The sequence below is a fragment of the Octopus sinensis genome, linkage group LG13 (genome assembly GCF_006345805.1).
Source record: "Octopus sinensis linkage group LG13, ASM634580v1, whole genome shotgun sequence".
Classification (NCBI taxonomy): domain Eukaryota; kingdom Metazoa; phylum Mollusca; class Cephalopoda; order Octopoda; family Octopodidae; genus Octopus; species Octopus sinensis.
In genome coordinates this window covers 17416284-17434915 of record NC_043009.1, presented here as the reverse complement: position 1 = coordinate 17434915, position 18632 = coordinate 17416284, and the positions used below count along the sequence as shown (strand labels likewise).

The 18632-nt window shown below is 35.4% G+C and overlaps 1 protein-coding gene across 4 annotated transcripts in view; it reads left to right on the top strand.

Annotated features, from left to right (window-relative positions):
* LOC115218584 (fibrillin-1) overlaps positions 1-18632 on the top strand; it is a 653797-nt gene that overhangs the window by 264152 nt on the left and 371013 nt on the right. For 3 of the 4 annotated variants that reach the window (XM_036508171.1, XM_036508172.1, XM_029788478.2), the window contains exon 2: positions 11831-11959. In XM_036508171.1, the coding sequence (XP_036364064.1) occupies positions 11831-11959 (129 nt within the window). Of the gene's footprint in view, positions 1-11515; positions 11633-11830; positions 11960-18632 lie in introns of those variants that run through there. The other variant, XM_036508170.1, reaches the window with a different exon arrangement.

Here is an 18632-nt window from a genome sequence, read left to right as displayed (position 1 = left end):
GAGAGAGAGAGAGAGAGAGAGAGAGAGAGAGAGAGGTGCAGGAAATAAAGCAGCCTTAATTTTCATATTTGACTGTGATGGTCTATTGTTCATGCTATATGAGAGAGATAGAGAAGAGGCGGGTTCGCTGCTAATGAGTTGTGGTCTATTAAGTGATTATGATTCTCAGTAGAAAGCTCATGCCATTACTGTATGTAGAAAAAGCTTGAACATCACAACATCCCATTTCTCCTTAACTAGATAGAGTCTTATAACAGGTAAAACAATTATATCATTTATAATATAGGAATATAGTGATCATCATCATCATCATCATTTAACATCCGCTTTCCATACTAGCATGGGTTGGACGATTTGACTGAGGTCTGGCGAACCAAATCTAAATAATGGTTTCAAATTTTGGTGCAAGGCCAGCAGTTTCAGGGAGAGGGGTAAGTTGATTACATTGACTCCAGGGGTCAACTGGTACTTTTTTTTATTGATCCTGAAAAGATGAAAGGTAAAATTGACCCCAGCAGAACTTGAACTCAAAATGTAGCAATGGGCAAAATACCTATGTCTTTACTACCCACATGGGGCTAAACACAGAGAGGACAAACAAGAACAGACAAACGGATTAAGTCGATTACATCGACCCCAGTGCATAACTGGTAGTTATTTAATTGATCCCGAAAGGATGAAAGGCAAAATCGACCTTGGCGGAATTTGAACTCAAAACGTAACGGCAGACGAAATACGGCTACACATTTTGCCCGGCATGCTAACGCTTCTGCCAGCTCGCTGCCTTATGGGCAAAATACCGTTAAGCATTTTGTCCAGCTAATGATTCTGCCAGCTCTCTGCCTTATAATATCTAAATAATGATCAGTTTAATATACAGGCTATTTACTAATTCACACATAATGTTATGATGTTGATAATGACAATGTTGATTAAGATTTAGAATAACCACCGACTTTACACAAAATCAAACTGGCATAACATTACATTATGATTTCAGCAATAATGTCACAATAAATTACATCAACTCTGGCCAAACTGCATTGTTTTATGGGGGTGAGCTAGAATTGTTCTGACTTTACTGCTGACTTAGTTACTCAGGATCTTAAGTAATAGATTCACTGTCCATTTTGTAAAAGGGATCACGCAGGGATAGATAGTTAGTTGTTCCTCACCATTGACAGTTTAACAATAAAGACAAAGGCTAACTGATAGAGTCACAGAAGGGATTCGTTGAGAAAAAATTGATATTAATAATAATGGTTTTAAATTTTGGTACAAGGCTGACAATTTTGGGGAAAGGGTGCATTGATTACATCAACCCTATTGCTTGACTGGTACTTATTTTGTCAACCCTGAAAGGATGAAAGGCAAAGTAGATCTCAGCAAAGTTTGAACTCAGAATGTAAAGATGGACGAAATGCTGCTAAGCATTTTGCCCAGCATGCTAACGATTCTGCCAGTTTGACGCCTTATTAATAATGATATTGATAATAATAATAATAAATGCCCTGATGCAGTACCAGGCAGTGGCTCTCATGGCTTCTGATCTTAACTGATTGGAAGTGTTATCATGTACATTGTTTTGTCTTGGTATAAAAGATGGGCTACAGCAAATATTCTGCTCAATACCACAGATTTGCTTGTCAATTGTTTGACCTTAACCAGTTGAGCATGTCCCTTAGTGGCTGATGATATGTGCATCTCTGATCACGAGCAGAAGTAGTGGGGGAGCATCATAGCCATGTGTTGAGAGGGATTCTTTGGGGTTTGAATAATTCACCTCTGGAAACATGGGTGGTTCTTTCAACATCCTTAAACAACCCTTATTCACGGACCGTTTGAGTGGGATGGGCTACTCAACCTGAAGGAAATTCTAACTGGTCCCCACCTGCAAGGTCATGTGCTGTTTATCTTGATATGAGATCACCATGTCGCGCACATATGGTTGTGATGCATCTGCCTGGTGTACCCTTATCAGACGGGTAGTCATGATGGGTATATTGGGCTTTGTATATTTTACCCCAGTGTCACTTTGATGGCATGAACTGCTCTCTCACTCAATAATAATAATAACAATAATAATGATAATAATAATATAATAATAATAATAATAATAATAATAATAATAATAATGGTTTCAAATTTTGGCAGCAGGCCAGCAATTTGAAGTGAAGGAGCCAAGTCAATTAAATTGACCCCAGTGCTCAACTGGTACTTATTTTATCGACCCATGAAAGGATGAAAGGCAAGGTCCACATGAACAAACCATAATATTTGAAATTGTATAAGAGCTACCATTGTTCTTGTTGTTGTTGCCGTCTTCCAAATTTGAGTATTCAGGATATTTCAGCTCTCAATTGTTCATGCTTTTCTTCCTCTTCTATATTCAGTGATGTATTTTGATTTTGTGTTGTTTTAGCCATTGTCAAATTTTGTCATGTGGCATAATAACAGTTAGTTGCCATTTGGCCTGGAAAAGTGTAATTTGTGCAAATAAAGTTTACGTTGGTGAAACAAACCACTTTTTGTTTTCGTCTGGTGTCCACTCTGGGTATCTAGAGCAACCCCTATTTAGGCACATAAAGTTTTTTTTTATAAATACTCAATGGAAAATTTTGTCCAGTAATGGCTTGAAATAAAAATTATTTTGAAGGAAGAATAAAAAAGATGTCTTTACACTACAAGGGTAGTAGTAGTAGTAGTAGTAGTAGTAGTAGTAGTAGTAAGTAGAAGAAGAAGAAAAAGAAAGAAGATAACAACAACAGCAGTAACAATATTGCATAATGTCAATTTTTTTAAGGCAAGCTTTTTTTTCCTGTTGTTTTCTTCCTTGGGCAAAATGCAGTTCTTTTCACAAGTATTTCAAAGAAAGTTTCATTTGGTAATACTTGAAGTGAAACATGCTTTGAAGGGGCAATCAGAAAAAATTTCTCACTACATGAGCTTATAACATTAATATTAATAGTTAAAATAATGATAATAATTATAATATTGATAACAAGAACAACAACAATAAAGCCTCAGAATTTACAGAGAGAAGAAATTCCATGCTGTGATATTTATGTGTGCTTTCTGAAAGTGTTATAAATAAAACTAGTTGCAACAAAAATTAAGGTTGAAGTTTGAACCTAAATTCAAAGAAAATAACACCATATTATTTATAAGTTGTCAATGAATTGAATTACATGAGGGGTAAAGACTCCCTCTGGTCATGAATGACAATAGGATTGCACCTAGAAAGTTCCCCTTCAAGGCAAGGTTTTTCATGGAAGACCAGCAATTGCCCGTGCATACCAGTCTCCCCTCTTCACACCAGTGATGTTGTTCAAGGGAAAGGCAAAGGCTGATACATCTTGGCAATTCATTTCTACGGCTGAGTGAATTGGAGCAAAGTGAAATAAAGTCTGGTTTGCAAATCAAACTCACAACCTCACGATTGTAAGCTTGACACTCTAACCACTGAGCCATGTGCCTTTATGAATTCAGTTATATTGCATGTCCATAAATTATTGTTACAATTTGAAAAATTCTAAGAAAAAGAAGGAAAATGGATAACTCAGCAGAGTTTATCGGAAAGCATAGGCAAACAAACAGTTTTATTAGGAACATCAGAACACTTCAATGTGGATTCCATTGGTTGCATGCAACCTGCTAAGTTATCCTTATTTCATTTTGTTTTTTGTCTGAACTTTTGAAATTATAAAGGTAATTTATGGACAGCCTGTATAGCACGATAGCACTATATTACTATATGTTGTCAATAAATTCAGTTATTTAACACCTGGTTACTGTATGTTGACAATGTGTCCTGTTATATAACACCATACTGCTGTATGTTGATATGTTGTCAATACATTTTGTTATATAGCACCATAGCAGTGCTTGCCAATGAATGGTTGTATGGCTCCATACCTTTCATCTTTTACCTGTTTCAGTCATTGACTGCTGCCATGCTGGGACCGATATTATATTTCATCAATACATTCTGTTATATAGAAATATAGCACAGTATGTTGTTAATATATTGTGTTATATAGTAGCAGACCAACATATATCAATGCATTCTGTTGTGTAACTAAATATCCCTATATGTTACCAATATATCCTGTTATACAGGTTGTTATAAGGTGGTGAGCTGGCAGAACTGTTAGCATGCTGGGCAAAATGCTTGGTGGCATTTCGTCTCTCTTTATGTTCTGAGTTCCTCTGAGGTTGATTTTACCTTTCAACATTTCAAGGTCGATAAAATAAGTACCAGTTGAGTACTGGAGGTTGATATAATCAACTTAGCCCTGCCCTGAATTTGAAACCAATACATTGTGTTATATAGTACCAGACCAACATATGTCAATGTATTCTATTGTAGAACACCATACCACTATATATTGTCAATATATTCTGTTATATAGCATCATACTACTATGTGCTGCTGGTGAATTTAGTTTCATATCCTCTGCTACTTTGATTTTACTCATTCATTTTAAATACTCGCTACAGCAGTTTTATGAATTTCTTCTTTTTTTTTTTTTTTGCTTGTGGGTAAGTGAAATGTAATCCTGAAGAAAGTATGACATGAACTACTACATTAGGAAGCAGTACACTAAGTATCAAGTTATCTTCAGACTGAAGACTTGGTCTAAACACTTGCAACAGAGTAAACTCTGATAAATGCACACAAGCACTCGTAACTATGAGGAAAGTACATGAGGGTCAAATGGTGTTACTAAATTGGGCCACTGATTAGATCTATCACTCAGCAGAGCAACAACTGCTTCTAACGCCTCAAATTGACAACTAAGAAACAGTGCAATCCTGTTAATAAAAGTGATTTAGGAAGCAAGTTATGTGAAATAAAAGTACTTTTCAAATTTTATTTTAAACTGCTCATCCTGAAGAATTGCAAAATAATTGGGGGGAAAAAAGCAAAACAAAAGGAAATTTCTCAATTTAGAATTCAAATACACTTGTTACCAAAAGCATCTTGTTCCAGAAATCACTAAAATCTGAGGAGAAGCAGCTTTTCACTAAATATATCTTAGCAACCAAGTGTATGGTATTTCTGAAAAATATGGTTATTGTTGCTGTTGTTTTTGTCTTTTTCTTTATTCATATAGAGTGTTTGTATTAGTTTCAATCTGTGAGGCTACTGAATAGACTCTGCTTAATGTTGTAGCTTAATATATACAACAATTTGATATATTTTCATAGCTTAGAAATTGTTCAATAGAAAATACTGATACAGACAACAAAACCATATTCTATGATTCTAATCTCTTTGGTTTTGGATTTTTTTTTTTTAACTTTTTAAAAATTTGTTTTAAATATTTAATTTATTCTCATTTCAAAGTCTTTTTATGTTTCCTGGCTTGCTTCCATCAAACTTATTAAGAAGAACAGATTAATTCACCGATAGAAGGCAGTTCGAATTTCAAGCAAACTAAATTCAATAGCAGAATGTAAAAATATCGAGACAATCGTAAAGATAGTAACCAATTTTTCAATACTTCAATTCTAGTCTAACCTGTGAAACATTATTTTGGAAAATTTGAAGGAGAAAGAAAGGATATATATGTACATATATGTATATATACATATATACATACGTACGTACATACATACATACATACATACATACATACATACATACATACATACATACATACATACATACATACATACATATACATACATACATATATATATATACATTTATATATATATATATATATAAAACATAAAATATTTTCAATTGTTTTCAGCTTTGTGACATCAACAATCTTTTTAATTTATCTAAGATGTTTTAAACTGTTAACTTCATTTTAAACATTAATAGGATAATGTGATGTATAGTGTGTGTGGGGGGAGGGTAACTCACTGTTCTTGTGTCATGTAGACTAAGTTACATTACAAGTATACTATAATAATGTTAATACTGATGATAATGATAGTGGTGATGATGGTGATGATGGTGGTGGTGGTGGTAGTGGTGATGATGATGATGATGATGATGATGATGATGATGATGATGAGGATGATGATGGTAACTACTATAATAGTTATAACAACAACAATAATAATATTTTTGGTTGAATCAAACATTATTTTTGTTTCAATAATGATAATAACAGTATCTTTATTGCTTGTTTTCCTCCTGCCTCTCTGACTTACAGTTGTTATTTGTAATATTCTAATTAAGAACTCAGAAGACATTTTGAAGCAAATGCAACAAGTTCTAAACCACTTTGTGACTCAATTTAATGTCACTTCTCAATTAGACAAAATGGACAGTGGGCACTTAGTCATCAAACATAAATTTTATTTCTCTGCTAATGGAATTAAAAATTAGTATCCTTTTATAAAAGTAAATCTGTAGAGAAAAGCAAATGAGATTTAATGATGTTCATTCTTTTCTAAAGAGCCTGCTATAAATGAAGTCTTTCCAACCAGAAAAGAAAGAAATTTAAAATAATCTTTGGAAGCACAGGAATGAGATTTGCTAAGGGGATTCAACACAGGATGTTCAGGGTTTGCATTGCAAGCTCCCCCCCCCCAAAAAAAAATTTGGGGGTGTACTCCTCCCCAACACACCCACCCTGGCCTATGATAATCATACTTGACTACTTCCATTCAAACTAATACTCTTTACTCTTTTACTCTTTTACTTGTTTCAGTCATTTGACTGCGGCCATGCTGGAGCATCGCCTTTAATCAAGCAGCTCGACCCCGGGACTTATTCTTTTGTAAGCCCAGTACTTATTCTATCGGTCTCTTTTGCTGAACCGCTAGGTAACGGGGACATAAACACACTAGCATCGGTTGTCAAGCAATGCTAGGGGGACAAACACACACATGCATACATATATATATACATATATATACGACGGGCTTCTTTCAGTTTCCGTCTACCAAATCCACTCACAAGGCTTTGGTCAGCCCGAGGCTATAGTAGAAGACACTTGCCCAAGGTGCCACGCAGTGGGACTGAACCTGGAACCATGTGGTTGGTAAACAAGCTACTTACCACACAGGTGGGAAACTTATTTAAACCCCAAATATTTCTGATCAAGAAGACTTATGATTAAAGGCACTTAAGCTTGATCATCCTACATGTTATATAGTTGCAATGTATCTTGGACTCTACTATCCAGTGTGTCCATTTTCAAAAGGTCGCAGGATTTGATTTGAAGCATGTTTAATTACTGTTTCTTGTACGCCATGCAATCGTACAACAGCCTCTCCAGAAATGACGACATAATATATAAGGTGTTTCTGCAGAATGCGAGTTATAGATTACTGTGTTCAAATCCTATTTGAATCAACATTACTTTTTCCTTTTTTTCTGGATACAACAGAATAAGTACCAGTAATATACTACAGTCATTTCAATCAACTCTATTTTCCTAACCTTCAAAAAAAAAAATTGGTACTGACAAGTCTGAACAAATCACTATATAATTTGTTTTTCTTATTGCCAGTCTATTAGTGTTTCTTTAAAAATTCAAATTTGAATATAGGAACAAAATATTAATCAGTTTACTAAAAGGTCATTAATTAAAATATTAAAATCCCAGAGGTCCTTCAGAGAGATAATGGGAAAAAAAATTGAATAAATTTAAACAAACATATAGAGCTTTGTAAGGGTGTAGAAAAAAAAAACAAAAAAATTCTGAGGAATAATCATAAAGTAATTAGCATTTAATTAAATTGACATAATATACTTACTTAATCATTCAACATCTGTGCAAGATAATTGATAGCTATTTGAAATTATGAAGGGTGGATGGGAGGCTGAATAAAAATCAGATTTGAGGTTAGAGACAAATGGTATTGTGTTAAAGAAGGGTAACAAGCCGGCAGAATTGTTACCACACTGGACAAAATGTTTAGCAGCATTTCATCCGTCTTTACATTCTGACTTCAAAGGCCACCAAGGTCAACTTTTCCTTTCATTGTACTATGGCAGAAAGAATTATTATCATTAAATACCCAAAATCAAAAATCAAATCAAAACAAATCAAAATAGATGAACATCAATGGAATTTGTATCTTTGTGGTACCAGTGCCGGTGGCACACAAGAAAACCATCCGAACGTGGCCGTAGCCAGTACCGCATCGACTGGCCTCCGTGCTGTGGGCACGTAATAAACACCATCCGATCGTGGCCGTTCACCAGCCTCATCTGGCACCTGTGTCGGTGGCACATAAAAACACTCCGAGCGTGGCCGTCTGCCAGCCTCGTCTGGCACCTGTGTTGGTGGCACATAAAAAACACCATCCGAGCGTGGCCGTTCGCCAGCCTCGTCTGGCACCTGTGTCGGTGGCACATAAATCACCCACTACACTCTCGGAGTGGTTGGCGTTAGGAAGGGCATCCAGCTGTAGAAACACTGCCTGATATCTGACTGGCCTGGTGCAGCCTTCGGGCTCCCCGACCCCAGTTGAACCGTCCAACCCATGCTAGCATGGAAAACGGACGCTAAATGATGATGATGATGATGATGATTGAGTTCAAATACCACTGGGCTCAACTTCACCTTTTAGGGTTGATAAGATAAGTGCCAGTTGAGCACTGGGGTTGATGTTGACTTAGCCCCTCCCACTAAAATTGCTAGCTTTGGGCTAAAATTTGAAGCTATTATTATTATTATTATTATTATTATTATTATTATTATTATTATTATCATCATTATTATTAAGGTGATGAGCTGGCAGAATCACTAGCTGCTTAGTGGTATTTCACCTGTCATTGTTCTAAGTTCAAATTCTTCCAAGATCATCTTCCTTTCAGGTTGCTAACGTTGACCCCAGTTGGTCACTGGGGTCAACGTAATCAACCTATCTCCTTCCCTGAAATTGCTGGCCTGGAACCAAAATTTGAAATAAATATTCTTCTATAAACTTACGTATAAAACTACATATATATATATATCAATTGTTTTGATCAGTGGTGTAGCTAGAGTGCGTGCTGCCTGGGGCAGCAACACCCTACTCTCTGCGCCTATATAAGCTTCTACAAAAGATCTAAAAGTGCCACTCCATAAAAAAACACCACCTAGGGCAGGCTGTTCCCTTCACCTCCACCCCACTAGTTACTCTACTGGTTTTGACTGGAGCAGGGGATGTGGCTGGTTGTTAGCAAACAGATTTCTGAGCAGGTTTTAATTCTTTGTGGCAAATCTTTCTTTTGCTACTGGGGTCTTTCAAAAAACCCTGGAGATCACAAATTATTGTTTTTTTTTCTCATATGCAGATGTAGCTGTGTGGTATGATGTTTGCTTCACAACCACAGGGATCCAGGTTCAGTCCCACAGCATAGCACCTTGTTCAAGTGTTTTCTATTATAGCTTCAGGCTGACCAAAGCCTTGGAAGTGGATTTGGTTGATGGAAACTTAAAGAAGCCTGTTGCACATGTGTGTGTGTGTGACTATGGCTGTTCACCACCACTGCTTGACAACTGGTGTTTACACTTCTGTGACTTAGTGGTTTGGCAAAAGGGATTAGTAGAATAAGCAACATGCTTAAGGAAAAATAAAAAAGAATAAGTACCAGGGTCAATTTATTCTACTAAGATTCCTTAAAGTGGTGCCCCAGCATGACGGCAATCTAATGACTAAAACAAGGAAAATAGTAAAAGAGGTAAAAAGGTATATAGCTCAATAGTTTCTTGTATAGAAAAATGAAATAAATCAATGGTACCTAATTCAGTGTTTACCCATTTCAAATTGTTGGATGTAACATTATTTGCATCAGGTTTTATAAAAATACCTGTATTATGTTGGTTGTTTCTTTTCCCACCCAAATGGAATAAATTATCAATATTATTGATAGGTGGTGAGCAGGCAAAATCATTCGTATTCCAAGCAAGATGCTTAGCGGCATTTCATCTGTCTTTATGTTTTGGGTTCCAATTCTATCAAGGTCAACTTTGCCTTTCATCTTTTTGGATAAGTACCAGTTGAACATTGGGGATGATGTAATCAGCTTATCCACTTCCTGAAGTTGCTGGCTCATGCCAAAATTTGCAATCAATATTATTGAAGGACTCAGTTTTTAAGCACATAAAATATTGTACACTGGGTTGTGCATATCCTGTAGCTTTGTGTTGTGTTTTTGAGCAGGACACTTATGACTGTCAAAGCTTAAATAGCTTTTTAATAAGGGTTTCAAACTTTGGTACAAGACCAACAATTTCAGGAATGAAGTAAGTGAATAACATTGACCCTAGTACTCAACTGGTACTTATTTATCAACTCCAAAAGAATGAAAGGCAAAGTGAACCCCTGAAGAATTTGAACTCAGAATTTAAAGACAGACAAAATGAAAGAAAATATTGAACTAAGAATGTGAAGAGGCAGAAGCATTGCATGGCATTTTTTCCAACTCTGTAATGATTCTGGTCCCCAAAATAGGATAACCATCGTTAAGCAATCGATGTCTCTTAAATAAATCCTGGGCTACTCTGAAACTAGAATCAATAAAGAAATCTCATATACTCTGAAACATCCATTTTTCTGCAAATTCAAAGGAAAACAACTCTTCCCTTTCATCTTTTACCTTTCTCTCTCAGTAATAAGGGCTTGGCTGAAGAAAATGGTCATCTTAACTTTTCCTGTCATAGTCACCAGACAAAGGAAAACTACCTACTCTTCCTCATTGCAAAAACAGTGAGACTATCTTCATGGTAGACTTGGCTGATATCCAGATCTGTCCTACATGGAACAAAAAAGCTGTTTAACATAACTTCACAAGTTAGAAATATTTGGTGACTGAACAACGCATGTGCAATGTCCTGGCACCTTGTTCATATTTCAATCAGACCTGGCTGACTGGGCTGCTTTTTCTGTAGAGTTTGTCCTGAACCAGCTATGCACCCTGGTACCTCTACCAGAAATAATAATGTTAACAGCAACAGCATCAGTGATAATAGTTTTTAATTTAGGCTAGCAGTTTTAAGTGGGGGGAGGGGGTAGTCAAACCCATCAGCCCCAGTATTTGACTGGTACTCTATTTTATTGACTCTAGAAGGATAAAAGCTGTGTCAACTACAGCCTGAACTGCAAGGCATTTTTCTTCACACTGAAACAATTCTGCCAGCTAATACCCTTGTAATAATAATTATTTCTAACATAGGCATCAGTCCTGAAATTTGCAGAAGGAGGTTAGTTAATGCCATCAACTTCATTCGTTCTTTATTTTATTGATCCTGAGAAGATGAGAGGGAAATTCACCTCTGCAGTATTGAAATTCAGAATGTGAAATAAAGAGAAGAAATGCTGCTAGACATTTCTTAATAAAACAAGAAAATAACAAAACTACTAATAACAAAAGATTTGTTTTTATGCTTTGAAATAAGATGGTTTTTGGGAAGAAAAATATTTTAATTAACTGAATTGTCTTCAGTTCCTCCTTGCTACTCAACTCACTGATCCTGAAGAAATACAAGACAATTTTAACTCCCAGTGGACTTGACTGATGAAATATGAAGCACCAGACTAGATGCTTCATTGTATCATTGAATCGATTCCACTGCACCATGTAATAATGGTGATAATTTGTTCAATAAAAACTATTTCAGCAGCAGAGATATGAAACCAAGACAGGAAGGAATAGCTGAAGGATATCTCTCTGGTAAATCTATCCATTTTGAATCAGCATGTAAAAGAGACTGAACTGAGGCTACTACTGTTGCTATGCTTATTGCTTCTGCAAATGATGTTGATAATAATGGGGATTATTTGCATGAGGCATGCTTTATTGTTTGATTTATGAAAGATACTTGGTTTGTCTCCAAAATAATTCTTCATTGTCATTTTATTTTTTTCACAGACATTGATGAATGTGTAACTTTAAAGAATACGCCATGTCCTGGGCGCTGTATCAACATTCCAGGATCTTACAGATGTAACTGTTCAGTAGCTGGATATGTAGATAGCAGGAATCCACATTCTTGTAATGGTAAGGAACTCGATTCTTTTTTTGTTCTTCTATCAACTCTGCTTCTCAGTCTTCTTTCTTGCAAGCCTTTCTTTATCTGAAGAAATTATGGTTGTTATTGCTTCATCTTATGTCAACTCTGATTAAGCAAATCTATGATTAAATATTTTCAAGCCATAACGATTCCATATTTGGGTATAGTTTATTTAGGAATGCATTCATTATTCAATATCTCATTTATTTATTTTTTTATTAAATGGTAAGTTGTGATTTGAGGGAGATTTACTTGTTATTTCTAGTGTGTTGAATAACTTTATAAAAGTCTCCCTCCTGCAGTGTTTTGTTGTGGTTCAGGATGTTAAATGAAATTGTTCAATATAATCGCATACAAACAGAGTTACATCAATTAACTGGAATTATTGCATGTTCACAGCGAATCAAGTATGCAAAACAGTTTTGATTGCAATTTCTCTTCCCACACATCTTTTAACAGACCATTTCTGAATATAAAAATCACATAATTTCACCAATCCTATAGATACCTGGTTTTGTGCCTACTTCGGAAATCCTATCTTCTCTGAGACTAAAGATATTGCAGTGGTGTTTCTGTAACAATTTGAATTATCTTTTAATATGAATCCAAGTAAAGCCAATTATTTGATATACCCTAATATCTGATGACATTATTACAATATATCTGAGTGCAATATTTTAATATTTGCATCATATATATCAATGACTGTGAATGACAAACCATTTGAAAAGATCTGTATAAGTGAATTCAATGTGAGAATGTGAATTTTTTCCCAAAGAATATTTAGCCACTTCGAGGAATACTTCTTTCTTCTACTCTACAACCATGATGGTTATGTAAGCAGAACTGCCTCTGTATTTGCTTTCATTTTTTGCATCTAATTCAGTGCTGTGCATGCTTTGTTTACAGCCACATTTTCAAATACCTTGAATCTCTCGTTCCCTGATGGCCAACAGTACAACTTTTGTTGAGCCAGATCTGCTGGAAACCTGCTTTCCAATGTTACTTATCAGTGGACTCTAATCATCAAGAAATTTGATGAAAACAATGCTGCTGCACTTGGCATCAACAAAGCATTTGACTATATCTGGCATTATAAATCTCCTAGCAGAATTATCTGCTTACAGACTTCATCTTCCTCTCATCTTTGGAGCGATGGCTTCCTGTCAGATAGTAACATTGCATTGTGTGCTGACAGAGATCTCTCACTCACTTGCACTCTGTCATCTCTGACATACTCCTGCAGGTTGGCTTTATGTCACACCCTTCCTCAATACATTAATGGCCTACTTGCTGTTACCTTTACCAATGCCCACTTCAATATAGATGATATCAATCTACTTTCTGAACATTCAAGAAAATTTGCTTCCTATGTTTACATCCTGAGTTCAAATTCCACTGAGGTCAACTTTACCTTTCAACCCTTTCAGGGTCACTAAAATAGAGTACCAGTTGAGCACTGGGCTTGTTGTAATCGACTAACCTGCTCCCCTGAAATGGCTGGCCTTATGCCAAAATTTGATGGCAATATGAGCTACAATCAATGAGAGACTTCCTTCTCCTTTGCTGCTGTTTAAAGGAAGAAGTTTGATTGGTTACTTTTTACAAAGTTGTTTTCAAGCTGGACTAAATACCTACATAAAAGTCTCCCAAGAGCTAAAGCTAATTAATCTGATACTTACATTAAAAGAGAGCAAATAGTTAATCAGTAATTTGTAAAAAAAAGTTCAATAAGAGAAATATCAGATCAATATTGTTTTGTATGGGCTGATAACAAAGCCTTACCATCAAACATGGAAACATTTACGGTCACTCCTGCTAGAAATAGTAGCAGCATCTCCCAAAGTCATATTTTCCATCTTAAAACAGTGAACATATTGGGTTCTGTAATCCTAGATATTTTACATCTGAATAAAGGACGGAATGGTTATGGCTGGAATGGTGTTGATAAGAGTGACTAAGCTAGACTACAGGTGACAGTGAAACTGGAGCATTTTACCTGAAATAGAGAAGATAAAAATAGGACATCCCTGACACTGTTGCAGAGAGAATGTTACAGTTCATTTGTAGAAAGACAAACATAAAGCACCATTCTCTCTCTCTCTCTCTCTCTCTCTCTCTCAAAAAAACAAAACAAAACAAAAATATACGATTAGAATCATTCATACCTTATAGAAGACCTCCCCAATGCCTTATTGAAATAATTTAAATATTTTAGAGTGAAATCTCTCTGAACTAAATTCTAATGAATACAACATTCACAACATTTCATGACCAATTCCTTTATTTTTCTGGACATTATTTTAAAAAGAGAACTTTTTTTGCTGTAAAATGTTGTATTGATTGATGAGTACATCTCTCTAGATTATCTTGACTAAATACTGCTACTTTAACAGTAATTTTATATTGGGGTAGAGTTAAAGAAAATAGTGGAAGAATCTAGAGGTTATTGAACACTATCAGAGAGAAAGCGAACAATTTGCAGAAATTGAAATATTAGATAAATACACGTTATTTTGGTAAGAAATAAATTAATAATGAAATAAGATAGAATCAGATATAGACTAAATAACCAGGATAAGATGTATGGAAACAAACATATTTGTTCGGTAATAAAAGAAGATATTCAGATACGAAGTGTTAAAACCCCCAAAGGAGAAGAAAAATTCAGAAACAAGCAATTGTTAATGGAAAATGACAGTGTAAAGTGGGAGAAACAAATAAAAACTGATTGCTCACAAAGGGCTAATTGACTTTTGTTAATTTTCTAAGGTATCTTGTGGTTTATTAAGACTATGACTAAAGTAATGTGCTGGTGCTGCAACTTTATTTAGTAGCTTGAGGTAGGGTTTGTCTATTATATTAGTATTGTCTTTGCACCTATCAATGAAAATGGAGAGTATAAATGTAACAAAAAAGAAACTTTCTATCAGTTATAAATATATTTCTACTTTCGCATAAAATACCTTTTCTTTCTCAAATATTGGTCATGTTTTAGAAACAGAAGTAAATTCCATGCTTATATTTTTATGGTAGTGTTAACATATTTAATGCAACAAGAGTAAGTATTTAGTTTGTGATTCTCATATCACTATTTTGGCAACCATTTTCTATGCCTTTATTTGGGTTGAGGGTAACTTCTTTCTTTAGGTGGGTGTCCTTGACACCCCACTGAAAGTACCTTTCCACTTCTGACTATTGCATAAAAAGACAAAAAGTGTTGTTGTTTTTCTGTTTTTGTTGGGGAGGTGTCTAAGACAAGTTGTCTCACATTCTGCCAGAATATTAATGACCTACTTGTTGTTATTTTAAGCACAATATTCTAACACAGACAGTGCTATCCTTCACTCTCTTTTATCATTCTGCACACTGCTGACATTCATATACAAGCCTGATATCTCTGCATACTTGCATCCCTTTCATGAAGTGAGACATTGTAAACCTCTTCCAGTTTGGAAATAATAACTTAGCTTCTTTCAACAGTACCAAGGAAATAATCTTACATTTTTACCTCCCTATATAGAAACTAAACAGCAAAATTCCTCAGAGTCACTACAAGTCATTGTCTTCATAATCCCCTGGTATTCTCTCAGGTTGCTATAATTATTCACATTAACATAAGGTGGTGAGCTGGCAGAAGCGTTAGCATGCCGGGTGAAATGCTTAGTGGTATTTTGTCTGCTGCTACGTTCTGAGTTCAAATTCTGCCACGGTCAACTTTGCCTTTCATCCTTTTGGGGTTGATAAATTAAGTACCAGTTGTATACTGGGGTTGTTCTAATCGACTGGCCCCTTCCCCCAAAATTTAAGGCCTTGTGCATATAGTAGAAAGGATAATTTACTTTGACAAAAGCGGTGAGCTAGCAGAATCAGCATAAAGGACAAAATGCTTAGTGGCATGTCGCCCGTCTCTACATTCTGAGTTCAAATTCCACCAAGGTCGGCTTTGCCTTTCATCCTTTTGCAATCGATAAATTAAGTAACAGTCAATGCAAGTCAATGTAATTGACTTACCCATTCCTCTGAAATTGCTGGCCTTGTGCCAGATATTGAAACCATTATTTACATTGACTAAGCTTTCTTTTTTACATCTCTACTTCTCCCATAAACTAACTACCTAACAAAACAGAATACCAAATCTGTGGATCGTAGCTAATCACTGAACTAATTATCTATGTGACATAGTTATGTATGATCAGGGCTGACTTGGAACTAATTAACAACAACAATGACTAGTAACTTGTGGAGTGTTCTACACACTCACCTCTCCTCTTTTTATCCTGACTTTGTCTTACCCCAGATCCCTACTAAATACTTTAGTCAACCATTCTATCTCCTGTGTGGCATTTTGGAATTATCTCCCATGTTTTTGTGGTTGTTTGACTCCAAGAGACTCCAAGTGAATTCTGATTGAGCAAACTTCAGACATTTTAGCTGTGATAATGCCAAGGTTTTAGTAGCATGCAGAAGTACGTCTAATGCGACATTTTTTGTTTAAGATGACCATGTAATGCGAAGGAAATTTTATTATTATTTTTATCAGAGCAAGCATTTGACTGTGAGTTCCCTGTAGTTATTGTAGTTTGACCAACAACTCTATTAGTCAAAGTTCCTGAGAATTGCCTCTTTCAATAAGGAGAAAATTTCAGTTTCCTCATGATTCTGTTGAAAGTGCTGAAGATTGAGAAGTCCAATACTCGTGCAAAACAAGCAGGACCAAAGATGGTCTGAAAGAATTAATGGAGAGAGTAGCTGCTGTTGGATCTTCAGCTTTTCTTTTTCTTTTGACTTCAAAACAGTCAGTTGTCATGGTAACAGAGTGATACAAGTTGGAACAGTCCTGGGCTTCAGTATCACACTTTTTTCTCTCAACTCCGGACATTTTAGGGGTTGATTTTTAATTTGTATTTGTAATGAGATGAGAAAATTTCTTTTATTTCATTCTAACCACATTCTCTGATCCTTCTAACCAATATTCTATGAGGTAAATTCTATGATTTGGCAGCTGGCGTTTTCTAGGACATCATTATTAACAATGTAGTCCTCTTCTGTTTTTTGATGTTTTGTTCCAGCTATAAAATTCATGATTCATGACTGTATAATAATATTGAAGTGATAGCTTGACAAGCATCAATTTTATTGAATAGAACTTTGATTTACTAGTTCTCTAATTACTGAATCAAGATGGTCCAGTTCTATGTTCCACATCCTTTTCAGAACTATATTTGTTAGAAAGAAAACTTCCACATAGGGAAAGTGGCCTACTTGGTTGAGAGGTGTACTGAAGATGGTGATATTAAAATCAAGGAGATTAATCTTTGGAGAAAGTTGGACAAGGATTTTAGAATTCTTAATATTCACTTAGGTCAAAACAATCATATGTATCAGCGAAGTTTTTGACTGATTTCTGGAGTTCCTGGCATGCTATTTTGTCAGTTCTGTGTTGAAGCCCCGAGAAGTGTTGGATGTTAGAAAGTTGAGAAATTGAAATCTGGTTATCTTTAAAATGTTTACCTTCAACACATAATCTGATATCAACACCTGAACTGTTCAGAAGTTCAACAAGCACCAACAATGAATATATAAGTGTATGTAAAAAAAGTGTGTTTCAATTTACATATAACTGGGAATTGTTCAGAAATTTTATTTTTATGCAAAACACAACCTGTTATACTTATGCAGGGATTGAATCGATGAGGTGAAGTGGTTTGGGTAGTCAAAAAGGTTGAAGAACCATCCATATGGCCTTTCTTGGTACACCATCTGAGTCATAGAAGACAAGAAGTATGGTTTATGCTATTTTCTGCTTTCCCTTGCAGTTGCCTTGCACTCAAAATTATGTTAATTGTATTGTGAGAGGCTCAAAAATCACATTGAGATTTTGGAAAAACCTTCTCTTCAATGATCTGGAAATGATTTGGAAGGATTTTTGCTAATAATTTTCTTGTGATGGAGAGCAATGCTTCCACAATAATTCACACAAGATTTTTGATCTTTCTTCAAGGTGATAATAACTGCATTTTAAAATTTGTTTGAGTCTCATAAATCTTTCGAGTGAAAAGCCTGGTTTTGAAAGGTCTGCCACGTTTTAGTAATTCAAGAAAAATGTTTCTGGTTCTGGAGGCTTCATGCTGTTCATTTTAAAATGATGGTTGTACTTTCATTCACTGCTGCTGCTGTTTGTGACAATGTGGGATGTCTCTGAAGGAATCTACGCCTGTTGTTCATTTCTGATTCAGCAATGAGAGGAAAATGTTCCCTCCAGGATCAGAGATTAGCTTTTCTTTCTGTTATGATGTTGGTACTGTCTGCAGCTAGAAAGTAACCCACTGACAAAACATTTGCCTTGTTCTGCCAAAGAAGTTTCTTAGCTAGCATACATCAGAATAGTTTCTAAGTACCATTGCTTTCTGTAGTACTAATGGTTTTGTATTTCCATGAGTTTGATTTGGCATTGGTGTTTGAATGTTTGATTCTAATTCTTTTTAAGGAACTTCATTGTTGTCATTGTTAAACTGAACTTGGAACTTCTATTTGGTTAAACTAATGGCACTTTTTGCTGTCCTATCAATGATATTTCATAATTTCATATTTGTCTCTGATTATTGAGCTTTTAAGTTTTGAAATGTTATATTTTCTTTGAGCTGGTAATGAGTGTTG